Genomic DNA, 20,202 nt, shown 5'->3' with positions numbered 1-20,202 from the left:
AACCCGTATATGTAGTAACAGCATCTCAAAGTGGTGCACCTGTGTGGGACTCTGGCGATTCTCACGTCGCGTACTCAGCATAGGCTCCCTGCAAACAGCTTCTCTAACTTCCTTGCCCGGCCCTATTGGTTTTCTTCTCCCCTTCTCCGCGACTGGCAGCTCAACTGACGTTAGCAAAAACAAGCAGAAAAGGGAGACTACGACTCCCGAGGAACATCGCGGCGCTTCTCCTCCTGCCGTCACGTGGGCCATAAAGAGCGTCCCGTAGCCAAGTGGACTACATCCCCCAGAATGCAATGTTTCCTGAATTTTTTACTCCTTTTCTCATCCGCTTTCTCCTTCTGAAGGGGAAAAAAACACACACACAACCCTCTCAGTCTGCGGCTGAACGGCGAAAGCGGGCGGCTGTTTCCTGTCAGCTGCTATCACGTGACAAGAGGGTTGAGGTAAGGGGCGGGGGAGGGAGCAAAAAGGTTCGGCGGCTGTGAGGGGAGGAGGAGGGCGACGAAGAAGGCGAAGGCAGCGGCAGCCCCCGGTGGGTGAGTGGGGGGCGGGCGGTTGGACGCACAAGGGTCCCCGACCGGAAAAGGGAGGTTGGGCTGAGACCTGGACTCCCCGCTCTGCAAAGTTTTTGGTGGACTGGACTTGGGCCACTTTAAAGAGGGAAGGAGGATGAAGATACCCCCCCCCCCCCGGTGTTTGTTTATTTTGAACGGATTCCCTGCAGGTAGAAAGCTAGCTTGTCAGGGCAACAGGTGGCTCTCGAACTTGTTCTCTTTCCTTTGGCCCCTCCCCAGGGGTATGTGTTTCTGCTCTCAGTAGGGTTGTTAATTCTAAATAAGGAAATGCCCAGTTTAAACCAACTTTGAATAAATTCTTGAAATGGTATTTATCCTCCCCATTCTTCAGTTTAAGACAGTATAGTTCGTTCCCTGGTTTCATCTAAATGTATGGAGGAGGCCTGAGTCTGTGAGCTCCTGAAGAGTTTGTGGTTTTGGGGGTATATCTTGTATTGGGGTATATGAGTAGTAGGAATGTTCACTATAATCAGTGAGAGATGCCTGAAGGCCCATTGGATATAATGGGCATCAGGGATGCCAATTGACTTGCATAGGCGCCATTGAAATTTATTTCAGCAAACAAAATTTGCAACAAAAATGCAAAATGGGCATAGAGAGACTTGACGTAGGTCTGGAGTTACAGTCCTCACAGTGGAAGGTTGGTCTCTTGGCCAGAAAGACTGCTTTTGGACTGGGATGATGGCCTCCAAAGTGGAATCACAGCTCTGGGACTGGAATCACAGCCCCCAGAGTGGAATGACAGCCCCCTCAGCAAACAAAGTGTTCTATTATTCCAGTTCCAGAACACTTCTGCTTCTCCCAGGACCATTATTCCACTCAGAGGGCTGTCATTCTAGTCCCAGAAGAGTTTATCTGGGCCCAGGGTCTGTCATTCTGTTTGCAGAGCACTGATTCCAGTTCCAGGGACCATCGCCCCCCCCCCCCCCCCGTGGTCTGTCATTCCTGTTCCAGAGCAGTGAGTCTAGTCACAGAGACTATTATTCCACTATGAAGGTCATCATTCTAGTTCCAGTGCAGTTTATCTGATTGAAGGGACTGCTTTTCCACTCTAGGGCTTGTTATTCCATTACCAAACACTTTTTCCTTCCAGGGACTGACACTGCATTATAGGGGCTGTCGTTGCAGCCCTAAAGCTCAGTGACCATCATACCACTCTGTGGACTGTCATTTCTGTGCTAAAACAGTTTTATTCCACTCCCAGGAATCATGATTTGACTCTGAGGACTTTTGTTTTAGCTCCAGAGCAGTGTATCCAGGCCCAGAGGCCATCATTCCACTCTGGGGACTGTCATTCCAGGCCTGGAAATCCAATCCACATTTTTGTTGCAACTTTTGTATTTCAATGGAGACACTGTATTTCAGTGGAGCATTCCTGACTCCCATTATATCCAGTGGGCTCTCAGTCTTCTTCCAATGTTTCCATTGGGCATTCTTTTCATTTGTTTTATTACATTCTTGTGCCTTTACCCAACTCTTTGATGCATGTCTGCGCACATCTGTTGGTTAAGAATAGCTACCCCCTCCCCATGCTTGTTCTGTTCTGTGTGACGGTACTTTTGGCCACAGTACACGTCAGCATCTTCTACTGCTTAAAATATAGCTCTCCTCATATCTATATGCCACCTGTCTTGTGTGCACACAGCATGATTCCCCCCTATGCATTTTAGGGACCTTAAAATGTTCCCTTCACCCATCCCATGCCTGTGTGTGTATGTGTGCATGTTTTTGTGTGTAGGGCCTTAGCATGAGGTGGGAAATGGGTGCACTTTACTGGGACCCAATCTGAGCTGTAAGTATATTTGTTACCTTGATAGTAGGTTATTTCTACCATTTTAGAAACACCTCTCTGATTTCTTATGGCATTTTACGTATGGGATGGCGAAAGCATGTTTAGTCAGGTCTGGCAAAATGCTGCTGAGGTCCAATGAAAGGTTCTAAGCTGGCTGGTGTTGGGAAAGGCCTTTCTTTTTGTTAGGACCTGGAGAACTTCTACCAGTTGGAGTAGAACATGCCAGACTGGAGCTTGAAGTACACAACAGCTTTATGCTTCATTATGATGTCATCATATTTAATTTTAAAAGAGTGTTTTAATGCAGGCTTTTGTGCAAACACCCCTGGGTGCTTATTCTGTTTCCTAAATGGAGAAGTATCCAACCCAGATAAGTACATTTTCATGGTAGCAATTTTTAATGAGCAAACTCAACCCATGATCATATGAACATAGCTTATAGATCAGTTTATTTTATTAATTTATAGTCTGCTTTGCTGAGATTCAAGGTGGATTACAGTTTTTTTTTAAAAAATACATAAGAACAGTATAATACATCCAGCAAATGATGCAGTTTTTTCCTTAGACATGGTGGCAGCCCTATTCCCTTAGTTAAAATTCCTTCCTAAGCAGTTGTATTTTATACATTCTGCAGAACAATGAAGTTCCACTTAGCACTTTTTGTGCTTGCTTCAGATAAACTTTTCGATCTTGTATGTAATGTAATGGTGTTATAAGCTGTCTGCAGAAGAAATTATATCAGTAAGTGGAAGGATGCCATTGGTTGTATAACATGTTTTTTCACTGTATTTTCTTCTGTTACTGTATCATGCATGGACATATGCATATGCTCATCATGTGCAGCTTTCTTTTCTTATATGCTTTGTAAAAGTGGGTATGTTAATAGAAAAAGGAAAACTATCCCATTTTAATCCAGTCCTTTATTCAGGGAGCTCAGGGAATAATGTACTTAGGCTGTCTTTCCCTCACATTTTATACTCATGTTGTTGTGCTGATATGTTAGGCTGAGAGGCTGCAATTTGCAACTGGCCCAAGGTCACTCAGGCTGTTTTCACATTGGGTGGAGAATTTGCCCTTCATGGAATGCAGGATGCTTCCAAAATAAATGGGAATATCTGTATGACTCAAGTAGACTTCCTGGGGCTTTCCCCTTTAAACCAGATTTTAAAAAATAAACCTACTTTGGTTTGGTTCAAAATGGATTCTTCGGGGTAGCATCCAAGTGAACACTTTCTTCGTCCCCATTATTACGGGAAGATGGAGCTAAACTTTGGGTTGAAAAATGGCATGGGGCAGGTCATGGCTGTGTACCATTCATCCACCCCTTCGACACTTCAAAGAGGTTTTTTCCCCTCACTTTCTCTGCCAAGCCACACTGTAGCATCAGCTTTGCTCGGTAGGGAAATGGAGGGCTGCCAGGCTGCAGAGGACTGGTTACAGTCCCCAGAAGTGCAGATGTGATGGAGGTAAAAGATGGGAGGTAAAAAATGGGGATAGGGGCTGGGGCACCAGAGATGCTCACAAGCCGCTTCTGGCTGCTGCTGTATGAATGCCAAAGTACCCTGGTCTCATTCTCATTGCTGTATGACACTGGCTCTGGATTGAAGAGTTCAGAAGTGCTTCTGTAGGCTTCTCTTTTGGTTTAGGGCTTGTTCATATGCTTATCTGGCCCAGCTATATACTTTTCTTGTGGGGGGACATGTTCAACCACCAACACTCATATAACGTTGGAACGTGCTGTGTTTCAAGGATATATTCTTTAGATGTGGAAGGTTGCTGTTTCAGCCTGTGGAATATCTGGTTAAAATTTCTAAAAGAGAAGGTGTTGGGGAAGACCCTGCTCTGCCTGAGATCCTGGAAGATGCTGTCAGAGTAAACAGTACTGAGCTAAATGAACCAGTGGTCAGACTTGATGGAAGGCTGCGTCATAGTTTAGTTTCATGTGTTCATCCTGTTCATGGGACCAGTTTCCACCCCCAAGACTGCAGAATGAAACATCACAATACCCATGTGATGTTACATGTATGGTGGGTGCATATGTATCTGTGTGGCTCGCACATGTGCATCTCTGTGCCACCACAAGAAGAGGATTGTCAGGACAGGTAAGCATGTGAACCAGTTCACAGCTGGAAATAAACAATTGCAAGAAATTGAAATTGATAGGCACAAAAACATCTGTAGCCAGTATTGCCGTGGCATACAAGTTGCTTGGTCAGCCGCTGGGGTCCAAAGGTTAGAGTGCTGGACTAAGGCCAGTAGAATGTGGGTTCGAATACATGCTTGCCATGAAACTTGGTGACTTTGGTTAATCACTCTGAGTCTAACCTACCCTGCAGGATAGTTATGAGGATAAATTAGGAGGAAGCGTTATGTACATGGCTGCATATGCTACTCTGAGTTCCTTGGGGCAGAAATGCAGCTGCTATTAGTTTAAGGTTGGGTGCTGAGGTTTAACAGGAAAGTCATTCTTTTAAATCTAAAATTCTACTTTGCAATGGCTGAACAAAATGTGTGGTCATGTTTTATCACTTATCCCCTACACCTTGAAATGCTATGAACTGCACTTTTCAGAGGTTTCTTTTCCTGTTGCATTGTGGCATTTTAAATCTGTACTATCTACCTTGCGTGCCTTAGATTATAGGAAAATCCTTAGGGTTTGGGCCTTCCTCCTCCACTAAAGGATATACACATTCTTTTCCCATTCTTTGTGGACCTTATTACTTTCTCTGCATAATTCAGCTGTATAGCAGAGAACTACCTGCACCTTCTCCATTCTGCTGCCTAATATAGCTCTCAAAGACAGATGAGGGTGGTGCTTTTAGGGCAAAGAAGGCCTTTAACATATGTAGCCAAAGGAAACATTTGCTTGTTCTGGCAGCTGAAATATTTGAAGAAATTAAGGCTTGTTTATTACTGGTGGAAGAGCAACAGGTATTGACAGTGATTCATAAATGGTGGTTTGGAAGTCAGCTGTGGGCTGAAAATTTGTAGTTGTGTTGCCAAGCTGTTGATAGTAGGCGTTAAGAAGAACAGTGTAGCTCTATGGACTGGAGACTTTTCAAGGTTGAGGATGGCAGAAACTGGGCTATGGACAAGACCAAGGTTGTTTGAAAGGCTTCAGTGGAAACAAACAAGCACAAAACCCCATCTTTGAGATAGATCATCCAGTCTAGGATGAAGTTCTCCCCTGGATCAGTGTGACATTGCCATCTGGTCTAAGCCAGCTAGTCTGAGCAGATTTTTTTTTTTTAAGAAATGCTAAAGAGGTGTAGTAACTCTTCTGAAGAATGTTAACACCCTTCTTCCCTTTGCAATAAGACTGGTTGTAGGAGTCTAGAGAGGGCTTCTTGTTTTTTGCTGTCAGGTTTAGTTTCAGCTTCACTGTACAGCGAGAATCCAAGAAATGTGAACTGAGATAATGCAAGCCTACAGTAATTGGAGCGTTAAAATGCATGGCCTCGGTGTGCTTGCACTGATTCTTACAAAGGCAGCTGCTGGTAGGGTCTAAAGCTGAAAGAGGAAGCTTCTGTTTACCTGCTTCGGGCTCTTTGACATCTCTGTATCATGCGTGGGTATAATTTTCTGAGTATGATGGTTTGTAGGAATTGTGCAGAGACTTCAGAGAGTTGCAGCTGTTCCCAGCGGAGTGAACATGCAGTTTGATGTTGTACCTCAGGTCGTCCAGCTCCTGGTTCATGGTTTCAAAGTGAATTGGTTTTTGGAGGCACTACTGCACTATCATCCTAAAATGATGCAGAAGAATTGGTAAAGCAAATAGAGTGGTCTCGCACACCTTTTTTGCCTTTATATTACCAAACCCTTTGACAGAATAAAGGCTGGCTCCTTCAGGATCAACATCTTGTTGTGATCCCAGAATATTGTCTTGGTGTACCTGTGTGCTGCAGAGTGCGCAGGTTCTCCCTGCAGGGGATCCTCTTACTCACTGGTTGGTTTTTGTAATCTGTATTTAGCTTGTTGATTTTGTAACCAAATTTTTAGTTTGCTGCTGACCTGTATCAGTGATTTTGAAACTGGCTTCTAGGGAACACAGTGGTTCCTTGGAAACTTACAGAGGCTGCTTCGGTAGAAATAACATCCTGCCTTTCCTTCATCATGAAACTAGTGATACAGTGGGGGTCTGACCTCCTACCTAAGCAGTAGCCAGTATCAAAAGTCCTTAGCTTTGACCAGGCAGCTATTACCATGTGTTCTCTGACCATTCCACTGGCACTGTTGATTTTATAATATATTGCCATGGCAAGGGTGGATGTTGTGTATATGCTTTGGCTAAGATGGACTCTCAATTTACTTAAGGAAGTGTTGAATTCTAACAGGATAGACTGGTCAGCCTGATGTATTTATTTATTTATTTCATTTATATCCCGCCCTCCCCCACCTTGGCAGGCTCAGGGCGGCTAACAACATTCTATAAAATATACAATAATAAATAAAACCTTTAGATTAACAATATAAACATTAAAACATTAAACTTAGAATTAAAACCAGTCCAATAAATGCAATTATACAGCAGTATAGATCTTTGGACCGCATTGGCGGATTCTTAATTACCGACCTTCTTAGCAGTCCAAGTGTGCGAGTTTAAAAAGGGTGGTCTTGCAGGCCCTGCGGAACTGATCGAGGTTCCGCAGGGCCCGCACCTCCTCGGGGAGTCGGTTCCACAGGGTAGGGGCTGCGATCGAAAAGGCCCGTGCTCTAGTGTTCTGATATTTAATCTCCTTCGGCCCAGGGATAGTCATTAGGTTTTTCCCAGTTGACCTCAGTGCTCTCTGGGGTTCATATGGGGAAAGACGGTCCCTCAGGTAGGCAGGTCCTCGGCCATATAAGGCTTTAAAGGTAATGACCAACACTTTGTACTGGACCCGGTATATGATCGGCAGCCAGTGCAGTTCACGTAGCCCTGGCCGTATATGTTCCCGTTTCGGGAGTCCCAACAACAGCCTGGCCGCCGCGTTCTGCACTAGCTGCAGTCTCCGGGTCCGGCACCGAGGTAGCCCCAAGTAGAGGGCATTACAGTAGTCTAATCTTGAGGTGACCGTTGCATGGATCACTGTTGCGAGGTCCCGGCGCTCAAGGAAAGGGGCCAACTTCCTTGCCCGCTTCAGATGGAAGAATGCTGACTTGGCAGTGGCTGCTATCTGGGCCTCCATTGATAATGAAGGCTGCAGTAAAACACCCAGGCTCTTTACCTGGCGCGCTGCTTTCAATGGCGCACCATCGAAGGCCGGGAGAGCTATTTCCCTTCCTGGAGTGCCGCGACCCACACACAGGACCTCTGTCTTCGCTGGGTTCAACTTCAGGACCTTCCTGGAGCACCGCGACCCACACACAGGACCTCTGTCTTCGCTGGGTTCTTAGGTGCCCTATGTACTGATAGGGCACCTAAGAACTTGCCATAGCTTCTCCTGAAATACACACAGGTTCTTTTGCAGATAAGAAGGAGCCAGCCTTTATTCTGTCAAAGGGTTTGGTAATATAAAGGCAAAAAAAGTGTGTGAGACCACTCTATTTGCTTTACCAATTCTTCTGCATCATTTTAGGATGATAGTTAGGGAATTGAAAACCATTTGTCTATATCAGTAAAAATTAACAAGTCTTAATGTCTCTGTGGGACTTCCGGGGTAGGAAAATGCCGAGCTGAGCTGCTTCTCATAAAGGGAGCAGGCTGGAACTGCTGTTCGGGGTAGTGGAAGGCAAATTAATGCCTACTGCCTACTTTTCTCAGTCAGAGATTAGTCCAAGATATGCACAGAAAACTTTGAGGAGATTTACCTTGGCTGAAAGGGAGTCCTGGGGGCGGGGGCTCCTTTGAGGCTTTGAGGGGTCTCCGGAGAAGAGTTGCATTTTCATCATCTGCAGAAGTTTCCAGCGTCATTGATTTGACATAAGCTCAACAGAATCCTAACCTTCTTGGACATTACTGAACATCTAAAGCTACACAAGACCGGTGTGGATCTGGATAATTGGCAGAAAAGGTACAGATTACTATCTTTCATTCCGGGACTATTTAAAGTTTAACAGAATAAATTCAAAAAGTGGGAAATGGAAATCTGGAAAGCTTGGAAGAAGGTATGAAATGGTGAAATTTGGACTTTTTAAACTTAAAGGACAGTGCTAAAAAGTGAGAAGGAATTTATTGTTTGGTCTACTTGCACCAAAAGTACGGTAAGTAAGAAAAAAGAGCACCATTGTCACGGACCTGCAGCATACACAGTCAACACAGAAAGTATGTCAAGTATTGTGAGATCTCTTTACCAGTGAAAACGGGATTTGGTGGCAAGTAAAGCAGGAAGCATAAGATGAAAAGCCTACTCTAGGACTATAATACCATAGAAAAACATCGGCGGCCATTGCAAGGAGGTCAAAATTAAAATATTAGTTTAAAGGTGTTCGGGACATTAATAATTTGTGGAAATTGAGATGGTGAGGAAAGGATAAATACTATTGGACATTATTGTTAATATTGGATTTTAGAAGCTTTTAAAGGAAAAAAATTTAAAGGGAAATAGAAAGTTGCGACTGCCATTTTGAAAGAAATAAAAATTTTAAAAATTAATATCTCAGCCTAGGAGACTTTGAGGACGGCGAATGTAAATTAGGCTTGTTGGAAAAAGCAAGCTCTAATCTTTTGAATTTGATAGTTAAATTTTAAATTGGTGAGAATAAAATTTTTGGTGTTTTTAAATGTCAGAGCATAAGCAAACCCGTACAAGGGCTACCTCTCTGGAGAGAATGCAGGAACAATTAGAGGCAGTGGAGACTAGAATGATGAAAGGTATGAAAGACATGATAACTGCATCAAAGAAAGAAATTATAGAAGAGATTAAAAAAGATATTGAGGATCTTAAAAATGAGACTGAGGAAACATCTAAGAAAGTGCAGGAGGTGGAAGGGAAAATGAAAGTACATGATTCCACCTTGTTGAAAATACAGGAAAAAGTGGCAATCCATGACTGCAAATTGATGGAGACTCAGATACGTCTGAGAGGAGTACCTGAAAAGGAAGAGAGTGACTTGAAAGAATATATAGTAAAAATAATTGCAGAATTTTTGGAGGAAGATCCTGAAGAGGCTAAAAATATGTATGACTATATGTATAGAGTGAACTCATTCTATGCCAAAAAAAATAATCTACCAAGAGATGTGGTCATAAGATATATGACAAAAGAAAGATTATGAACAAAAATTTTGAAAAGACATTGATAGTGGCAGGTAGCAGAGTAGGAATCATGAAGGAATTACTAAAGCAAGTGATAAATGACAGAAGAACATACAAAAAACTGACAGAGAAATTACGGGACAATGAAATGAGGTATAGATGGATAATACCTGAAGGTTTGAGCTTTGAACTTCAGGGAAAAAGAACAACAATTGCAAATGAACAGGAACTGTGTAGATTTTATGAAGAACATAAAGAATTTGCACCATGATGGATATTGAATTATTATCTTGGAATGTAAATGGACTAAATTCACCACAAAAAAGGGCAACATTTCATTGGATTAAAAAGCAAAATTGTAATATAGTTTGTCTACAAGAAGTACATATAAAACAGAAGGATTATAAATTTTTATGGAATAAACAATTGGGATTAGAATTTTATTCCCTGGCTGAGCAGAAGAAAAGGGGAGTGATTTTTTATGTTAAACAGGAATTGGATCCGGAATTAGTACTTAAAGATAAAAATGGAAGATTTGTAGCAGTAGAAATAAATTTGAATGGGAAAAAAAACATTATTGGGATTGTACGCACCAAATGGAGTGAAAGATGTATTTTTTAAGGATATTACACAACAACTTGATGAATTGACATATGATCAAGTTTTGATAATGGGGGATTTTAATGGAACAATTCAAAATGCATTGGATAGATCTGGACAAAAAAAAAATAAGGAAAATTGCCGAAATCTTTTTTTGAACTGGTTAAACAAGAAAATCTGGAAGATATACGGAGGAAATTTAATCCTGATGTATGGGACTATACCTTTTTTTCAGCAAGACATAATTCTTTTTCTAGAATTGACATGTTGTGAGGCACTAAAAATTTGGGCCTCATAACAAAGAAAATTGAGATTTTGCCTAAAATAGGAGCTGATCATAACCCAATAATGTGGATTACAAATTCGTTGAAAAAATCAAGAAGATGGAGATTAAATGAAGATTTACTATAGAATAAAGAAATAGTGACATCTCTAGAAAACAAGACCAAAGCTTTTTTCCAAATAAACGGCAAAGATATTGAATTCCAGACTGTGTGGGATGCCTACAAAGCAGTAATGAGAGGAATATTGATAACACTGAACAATAAAGATAAGAGGGCAAAAGATAAACAGGTGTTGGACATTCAAAATGAAATAAAGAAAAAAGAAGGTGAATTAAGGAAAAGGCCAGGGGAAAATAAAATTATGAGGGAGATTACAATATTAGAAACACAAATGAGACATTTGTTAAATAAAGAATTGGAATGGAATTTGAAAAAATTACAGCAAAAGTCTTTTGAAGGAGCAAATAAACCTGGAAAGTACCTGCCCTGGCAATTGAATAAAAAGAGAGAAAGTAAAATTATTAGTAAGATTGTGGTTGATGGAAGAGAGATGGTGGATCAAGAAGGAATAAAAAGAGAATTTTTTAAATATTATGCTAAACTATTTAAGAGTGTTAAAATAAAGAAAGAAAAGATGGAACTATACTTACAAAACATTAAAATAGCATACTTATCAGAAAATATGAAAAAAGTTTTGAATGCGCCAATTGAAAGAATAAAGATCAAAGTAAGATCAAAGCAGCGATCAATGCAATGAAAATTGGAAAGGCTCCTGGGCCAGATGGACATACAGCTAAGTTTTTAAAAACATTTAATGAGGAATTAATACCGAAGCTCCAAAAATTGATGAACATGATAAGATTAAAAGGTAAAATACCAAATACATGGAAGGAAGCAGTGATTTCGTTAATTCCAAAAGAAGATAGAGATGTCACGAATGTCAAAAATTACAGACCAATTTCATTATTGAATAATGACTATAAAATATACGCAAGAATACTGGCAGAACGACTTAAGCAATATTTGATAAACTTTATAAAGGAAGATAAAGCAGGGTTTCTCCCCGAAAGACAGATAAGAGACAATATTAGGACAGTTGTAAATATTGTAGAATATTACAAAAGACATCCAGAAAAGGAAGTAGCATTATTCTTTGCGGATGCAGAGAAAGCATTTGATAATCTAAACTGGGACTTTATGTTTACAGTTATGGAGAAAATGGAGTTGGGGGAAGACTTTATAAGGATGATAAAAGCAATATATACTGAACAGCGTGCAAGGCTATGTAAAAATGCAGACCTTATAGAAGATATGATAATTAGTAAAGGTACAAGACAAGGATGTCCACTCTCTCCACTGTTGTTCATAATGACACTTGAAATTTTGCTGATGCAAATTCAAGAAGACAAAGAAATAGAAGGATTAAAAATAAAAGGATTTACTTATAAATATGGAGCATTTGCAGATGATATAATGTTTGGAAATGAAAATCCAACTCAAGTAACACCCTTGCTGTTAGCTAAAATACAAGAATATGGAGAACTGGCGGGATTTTATATAAATAAAGAAAAATAAAAATTTTGGGGCGTTTTCGCACTTAGCGTTTGCTACCGATATTCCGCGGAGCAATTATGTCCGGACCATTTCCCTCGTTTTCGCACTATTGTCTCTTTTGCGGAGTCGCTTTCCATGAAGCCCTGGCTCAAATCGTTTTCGCACTGGCATCGACTTGACTTCGATGCCATGTCAATCTTTTTTTTTTAAGCGCAATTCCAGTTGCGTAATTGCAAAACAACGTAATAGAGAATCCTCCTTTTTTTCGCGGGCAAACCATCACGTGACGCTTCTGCTTAAGTATTGGCTGCAGCAGCAGCATCCTCCACACAGCCTACGCATCTCCGGTAGTCCCCACGCAAGCCCTTAGTCTTAGTGCGGCACTCATGCGCCGACCTCTTGTGTCCCATGGCATGCATTGCCCTAGATATTTCCTCGTAGACATCTATGTTTTTGTGGCTAGCGGCCAGCCCCTTCTGGATCTTATCCTCAGTCCAAATGGACAGCAAGACTTCTGTTTCGCTCTCACGCCACGAAACACCACAAGCCCCCATCGGCTTGCTGCTGGATGCCATTACACGTAGCTGCTGTGTGGTGGTGGAGGCAGCAAGCTGTTCAATGGTGCCCAGCAATACCGGTCCCTTCTTCCTCCCAGTGTTCTGTTTGGCTCATGCAAATTGTGACGATCGCTGCTACTCGCCTCATGATTTGTCACTCCCATTGGACGCCTCCCAGCATTGGCTAATTAACAGTGATGTGGGCGATTCCCTGATCCTCGTACAGCAGTTGCAATTCTCGTGAGACCCTCCCCATAAGATTCTTGCGAGCCCCCCCCCCCCCGGGATGGACCCTGATGTATATTGAGGAATTTATATAACGAAATTTTGTTGTTGCGAAATAACGCAACTAAGCCGAATTTTTTTTTTTAAAAAAGGGTTTCTCTCTTACATGGAAAATAACAAAAAACGCTTTTTGGTGTAAAAAATGGTTTTGGCTTTTACTCAGCGTAAACTCTAGGAAAACTACAGGAGCTATGAATTGGCAATTGAGGCTATTCAACCAAAGACATTTTTTTATTATTATTTTGAAGTATCGCTATTACGCAAGAAATGAGAAGTTTAAAAAAAAATGGCCGGGCGGGCACTTTTGGGAAGCACCACGAACGGCTGATGATTGGCCAGGCCAGCTGCGTACATGATTTGAATTGCACGCCCCAAGGGGATGGATGGAGTGGGAGGACTGAAAGGAAGAGGGTGCTGCCCACAAAGCAGTCGATGCGGGATGGGATGAATTTCCCACAACAAACTCCGCGGAGTGGATCCGGTGTGGATCTGCAGGTTTTAGGAAACTCCGCTAACATGCGCATCCAGATACTGCGGGGTGAAACTGCTGAAGCCCCAGATCAAACCGTGACCGTGGAGCAACATGTGCGAAATCGAGCAAAAGATCCGGAGGTAAATGGGATGCCACCCCGGAGTAAACGCTAATGCGAAAACGCCCCTTATGTAATATGCAAGTAAGTAGACAAAAGGAGTTACAAAAGCTAATGGGTTGTGAAGTTACTTCGAAGGTAAAATATTTGGGTGTGGAGATAACAATGAAGAATATTGATTTGTTTAAAAATAATTATGAGAAGCTATGGAGTAAAATGGATGAAGACATGATAAAATGGAACAAATTTAATTTGTATTGCTGGGAAGAATAGCTGTAATTAAAATGAACATTTTACCAAGAATAATGTATTTATTTCAATCTATTCCGATTGTGAAGGACAGCAAACAGTTTAGCAGATGGCAGAGGAAGATCTCAGAATTTGTGTGGGCTGGGAAGAAACCAAGGATCAAAATGGAAATTTTAACAGATGCAAAAGAGAGAGGAGGATTCCAATTACCAGATTTAAAACTATATCATGAAGCAGTCTGCTTAGTGTCGATAAAAGAATGGGTGATGCTACTAAACAGAAAACTTTTGGTGTTGGAAGGTCATGGAAATAAATTCGGCTGGCATGCTTATATGTACTGTGGGGGAAAAAAAGATGGATGGTTTTTTCTCTCACCATTATATACGAAATAATTTGTTGAATACGTGGATGAAATATAAGAAATATGGTGATGAGAGAAAACTGTTATGGATAGTGCCAGCAGAAGTGATAAAAATAACAGCTGAAGAGGGTGAAGAAAATTGGTTGTCATATAATCAGCTATTAAAAATACAAGGCGGTAAAATAGAGCGGAAAACTGCGAAAGAGTTGAACAATAAATATGACTGGTTTCAAATGCAACAAATAGAGTTTGGTGGGAAAAGATATTGAAACTGAAGGAATAAGAAAAGAACAAACAGAAATGGAAATAGTTCTGCTTGGAGATAATGAAAAATTAATTTCAAAATTATATAAACTGCTTTTGAAATGGTCTACAGAAGATGAAGTAGTGAAATCTCAAATGATCAAGTGGGCAATTAATGTAAATAAAGAAATACAGATGGAAACGGGAATATCTTTGGAAGAATTCTATAAAGCTTTCAACATGTCATAGTATTAAAGAGAACTGTTTTAAAATGATGTATAGATGGTATATAACTCCTAAAAAGTTGGCAAAGATGACAGATAGATGTTGGAAGTGTAAAAAAGATGGTTCTTTTTACCATATGTGGTGGACTTGGGCAAGAGCAAAAAAGTATTGGCAGATGATTCAACAAGAAATATCTAGGATCTTGGGATATGAAATCAAGAAAGTTGCAGAGACTTTTCTGTTGGGATTATATATGGAAAAATTTCCAAAAGAAGATAGAACTATAATTTGGTACTTGCTCTCAGCTGCTAGGACATTGTATGCGCAGTTGTGGAAGCAAGAAAGAATACCAGAGAAATGGGATTGGATTATAAAAGTTATAACATGGAGTGAAATGGATAAATTGACAAGAATTTTAAAAGACTATGATTTAGAAACTTTTCAGTTGGAGTGGAAGAAGTTTAGAAGTTATATAGAAAAAGAGTGGAAAATAAAAGGACATTGAACAATTTTTGACAATGATTAAGTTTTAAAAGAAAGAAAAATAGAAATTTTTGTTTTATTAGTTAATGGTATCTTTAAATATTAGTATTTTAAGTATACAACACCGGCGGGGGTCAAGTAACGGGGGGAGGAGGGGTTAGAAAAGTAATATATGGGATAGATAAAAAAAAGTAATTAATAATGCAATAATTGATTGTTACCATATGTTACTGGAATAAAATTGTTTTAAAACTAAGTCTTGAGGTCTCTGTGGATCTTCCTGTGAGGATAATGTTTTATTTATCAGGGCAAAAATATCACTTAATAGGTTTTTGGGGTGGGTGCTTCATTATTTTAACTTTCATGGGGAGGAGAAAGCTTAATAATTCAAATATTTATGTCTTCCTTTGCCAGAATAACTTCTGTTCAGAGAAGTTTGCAGCAATTTAAAAAAATAAGATGTCACCAATTAAAATCACAGCTACATGAAACAAACTACCAGCAGCATGCTCTTTGCCAGCAAGTAAGGATGAGATTTGTGGTGGAACCTAACAAGAATAAACTAACAGCTCAAAAAATTATCCCAAATGATTTTATTTTTTCACGACTAGCTTGTGTAATAAAATCCATTGTCTTGTTGGGTAGGAGGCTGGAGCCCCAAATGTTATTAATAGGGACTTACAGCTGGATGTCACCAGTTTAGACAATAGAAAGCTGAGGGTTTAATATAAAATTGCTGCGACTACTCCTCAATAATTAGAGAATTTCAGCTATTTTGAGACTCGTGTAATGTACCATTTTTGATTCTGCTGCAATATCAATCTGGCAGCTTGCCAGGAACAGCTCTTAAAATCTGTGCTACAGAGAGAAGAAATCGGTGTCTTACATAGTAATGTCAATATTGGATTTTAATACTTGCAGCAAAATCTCTTTAAGATATGTACTTGGACTATTCAGAAATACTATTTTGTTTTAGTGGGCAAGTAACTCCCAAGTAAATGGGAGTATTACTAACTGAAGTGTTATCTGTACTTCTTTTTAGAAGTCTCAAGGAAAGGTTCAGTAATGTGACAAAAAGCAGCCCAATCCTGTGTATGGGAAGTTAGAAGTAAATTTCATTGTATTCAGTGTAGCTTACTACCAGGTAAAATGCACAGGATTGTAGCCATTTATGAGAGAGCTAGAAGCCATGAACAGGCAGCCCCACTTTGTTGCTTCCCACGAATTGTCATTTAAGCAGTCCCTCAGTCTTCTTTCCCCCATCTGTGATATGGGCATAATAGTACTGTCCTTAAGGTTGCATAGATGCTCTCTCTGTTTTAAATAATTTAAAGAATTTGCAGATATGCTAAGCAGTGAATCTTCTGTGAGTCTATGAAGTAACTATAACAATTAGATTAGGGAGATCTAAGCAGTGCAATTCCGGGATAGCCAAAAATATATTACTAGTAGCTGAAATCTACTAGCTAAAATTTTAACAGGGATATGTGTAAAGTTCTGCATTTAGGTAGGAAAAATCCAATGCATGGTTATAGGATGGGGGAGACTTGTCTTAGCAGAAGTATGTGCGAAAAGGATCTAGGGGTCTTAGTGGATCATACGCTGAACATGAATCAACAGTGTGATGTGGTAAATGGTAAATTTGGACTGTATCAACAGAAGTATAGTGTCCAGATCATGTGAAGTGATGGTATTGTTTTACTCTGCTCTGGTAAGACTTCACGTGGAGTATTGTGTTCAGTTTTGGGCATCACATTTTAAGAAGGATATAGACAAGCTGGAACGGGTACAGAGGAGGGTGACGAAGATGGTGAGGGGTCTGGTGACCAAGTCCTATGAAGAAAGGTTGAAGGAGCTGGGCATGTTTAGCCTGGAGAGGAGGTGACTGAGAGGTGATATCACCATCTCCAAGTACTTGAAGGGCTGTCATATAGAGGCCCCAGAAGGTAGGACCAGAAGGCCCCAGAAGGTAGGACCAGAACTAACGTAGGCCCCAGAAGGTAGGACCAGAACTAACGGATTGAAATTAAATCAAAAGAGTTTCCAGCTCAACATTAGGAAGAACTTCCTGACTGTTAAAGCTGTTCCTCAGTGGAACAGGCTTCCTTGGGAAGTGGTGGGCTCTCCTTTCTTGGAGGTTTTTAAATAGAGGCTAGATGGCCATCTGACAGCAATGAAGATTCTATGAATTTAGGGGGAGGTGTTTGTGAGTTTCCTGCATTGTGCAGGGGGTTGGACTAGATGACCCTGGGGGTCCTTTCCAACTCTGTGATTCTAAATCGGTATCAGGAGTAGGGACTCAGGCCTCCCTCCTCAGTCAGAACTAATACTTCTGTTTAAAACATTCTGCTTCAGAAGGTGGCAAACCCCTGACCTGGTAGATTGAGTGTCATTCAAGTTTGGGAATGGAAGAATTTGAAACTGGAAAATTGTTGATCATTCTGACTGTTTTCCTACTCCTTCTTTTCCCTGTGTGTGTGTTAACCTTGCTACAATGGTTTGGAGAAAACAGTCCAATCTTTTCTGATTTTCCCCCCCCACAAATGGAAAATTTATAAGCATTAAAATATTAGCTTTCATAGTTTCTAGTCTTTAAATATTCTGTTTTGTATTCACTTGGCTAGCCACTGTTGCTGGAATTACCTTTGATATTTTAATTCATTTTCCAAATAAATTTAGGATAAGAACATGTGAGATCTTTGGAAGCCTTCCAGTACTGTGACTATAATAAGTAAAATGGAGGCACTTAAGAGTCTCTTCTCTGCCTCTGGCCCACTTCCCCAGATTGCACAGCTTTTGTTTCTTATAATATATGCAGCCAACAAAAATTTACATTCTCTGTTCCTGCTTTCTCAACAGATCCCCCCCAGTATGGCCTCATCCTCTACACCTAGGTGTAATTCAAGCTCTTTGGAGAACTCCTCAATTAAAAAGGTTAGTGTGTTTATTTAGATATCCTGTGATTTTTAACAAGTCTTTTGTACTTGAGAAACCTGAGTTAGTAACATCTTTAATTTTGCAATATATTATTATTTTAAGCTGAGTCCCCAGATGTAGAATGAAGTTCATGGCTGTGCTATAGGCCTGTGTAACTTCTTGACTCCTCGTTCTAATTGGAGTTTGAGGCTTACATATTCAGGATTTTGCCAGTCTGCACAGCGTAGTGTGAGTTCATGTTTTGCTATCATTATTTCTCCTTTAGCCTATGAAAGATGGAACTAACTGGGAACACAATGAAGAAATACCTCGTATACCAGGGGAAATGAGAGTCACAGGTAAAAAGACGACTAAAGCACATAACTGAAAATTGTAGGCGCCAGCTCAAATGTCCAAGAACAGTATGTGGATCCTATTGTACCACCTTGGATGGCAGAAGGGGATGTTATGCATGAGTGCTCCCACATTTTAACAGTAGAAAGAATGTTGAGAACCTGCGGCCCACAAAGAATCTGGGCTGGTCTTAAGCAAACTTTTAAAGCAAAGGCCATAAGAAATTATTTTCAATTCTGAGGGAGTGTGATGTGTTTAAGGTGGATGAGAACGAATAGCATTTTGTAGTACTTCTGTTGTGGTGATGATATCTGAGATCTCTTTCTATGGAAATCGCAAGTAAGAAGAGAGCTAAAGTAGGATGACTTTACAAAACTTATTCTGTAGATCAGGGGTCCCGAACCACCAGGCCACGGACCATTACTGGTCCATGGCCTGTTAGCAACTGGGCCATGAGTTGTATAAGTATTTTATTATATATTACAATGTAATAATAGAAATAAAGTGCACAATTGTATCATCCCAAAACCATCCCTCCACCCCGAGTCCATGGAAAAATTATCTTCCACAAAACCAGTCCGTGGTGTCAAAAAGGTTGGGGACTGCTGCTGTAGATTGTCTAGAGTAGGCTAGTGAGCATGCTGTTATGGATTGGACATTTCAGCTGTATTGGACTAGGTTGGACTTCCTTCTGCTAATGAGAGCCAGCTCGGCACAGTGGTTATATTGTCAGACTGAGAATCTGGGAAACCCCACTGTGCACGGGAAGCTTACTGGGTGACCTTGGGCCAGTCATTCGCTCTCCGCCTAACCCCTCCCTCTTAGGGATCTTGTTAGGATAAAACGGACAAAGGGAGAATGTTGTAAGCCACTTTTAAGTTCCCACTGAGGAGAAAGCAGGGTATAAATAGCTAAATAAAATAACTGGAGAAGTAGTGGAATGGCTAGTCCCAGCTTAAAGGATGGAATATTTCATGAACAGTTCTTCAGTTTGATGTGGAATATACTGTTGTTTTAAAATCTTGAGTGTTTATGGGTGATCCTGCCTTTCTGATGAGTAAAATTGAATGTAAAATCAGGTATGTGGCATATAAACCTAAGCAAATTGGATCAAAACTTTTTCTGTTCAGTGCAGGTATTAGTGAAATGCTAAAAGAGGGTATGTGCATCCATCCGTTATTGATTTTTAACTATATGCTTGAATTGCAACTATAAGCTTGAATTGCTTCTATTGAAAAATATGCTTCTATTTGCATTAAGTGCTTATATGAACTCTACCCAAGTTTGGTGAGAGGGTTGAGAATAGGGGTGTGCAAAAAAAAAAATTCGGAAAAAATCAGATTCAGAAATAATACGGGGCCAAAAAATTCGGAATACCATATATTTCGAAATACCAGTACTCGGAATAGCTGTATATATGGTAGATGCGCGGCTGTTTCCGAATATACAACCCCATTATACCTTATGGCCATTGAAATCAATGGCAAAATAGGGTATATTGGAAGCTGCCTGGAGGGGAGGGGGTTTGAGGGAGAGCCCCCATATTTGCAGATGATCTGCAGGGGACTCTCCCCTACAAACCCCCCAAGTCCCAAAAAGATTGAGCCGGGGGTCCCATTCCAGGGGCACCCAAAGAGTGTGTCCCTACCCCACCATTATACCCTATGGGCCATTGAAATCAATGGCAACATAGGGTATAATTAGAGGCTACTGGGGGCAGGGGGTTTGAGGGAGAGCCCCCAAAACTGCAGGGAACCCACAGGGGACTCTCCCCTACAAAACCCCCAAGTCCCAAAAAGATTGGGCCAGGGGGTCCCTGTCTTTGGGCTCCCCTAAAGGCCCATTGCCACCAATGCTGGGAAAAGCCCAATTAGCCACTTCCTCCACTATAATTGCTGTGGGGAAAGTGGCTCTGGCCAGAGGGGGGTTTGAGGGAGAGGCCCCAAAACTGCAG

At 40.9% G+C, this 20,202-nt stretch overlaps 1 protein-coding gene across 4 annotated transcripts in view; it reads left to right on the top strand.

The window, feature by feature from the left end:
- Positions 1-309: 309 nt before the first annotated feature.
- The window catches only part of MTM1 (myotubularin 1), a 59,666-nt gene continuing 39,773 nt past the window's right edge, over positions 310-20,202 (top strand). For 2 of the 4 annotated variants that reach the window (XM_060250093.1, XM_060250091.1), the window contains exons 1-3: positions 500-535; positions 17,838-17,912; positions 18,181-18,253. In XM_060250093.1, coding sequence (XP_060106076.1) covers positions 17,850-17,912; positions 18,181-18,253 — 136 coding nt within the window. In that variant the 5' untranslated portion in view covers positions 500-535; positions 17,838-17,849. Of the gene's footprint in view, positions 447-499; positions 536-17,837; positions 17,913-18,180; positions 18,254-20,202 lie in introns of those variants that run through there. The other 2 variants (XM_060250090.1, XM_060250092.1) reach the window with 2 other exon arrangements.

This window comes from Heteronotia binoei, chromosome 11, assembly GCF_032191835.1.
Source record: "Heteronotia binoei isolate CCM8104 ecotype False Entrance Well chromosome 11, APGP_CSIRO_Hbin_v1, whole genome shotgun sequence".
Lineage (NCBI taxonomy): Eukaryota > Metazoa > Chordata > Lepidosauria > Squamata > Gekkonidae > Heteronotia > Heteronotia binoei.
Note: the sequence above shows the minus strand (reverse complement) of the source record. Positions and strands in the feature narration are given on the sequence as shown.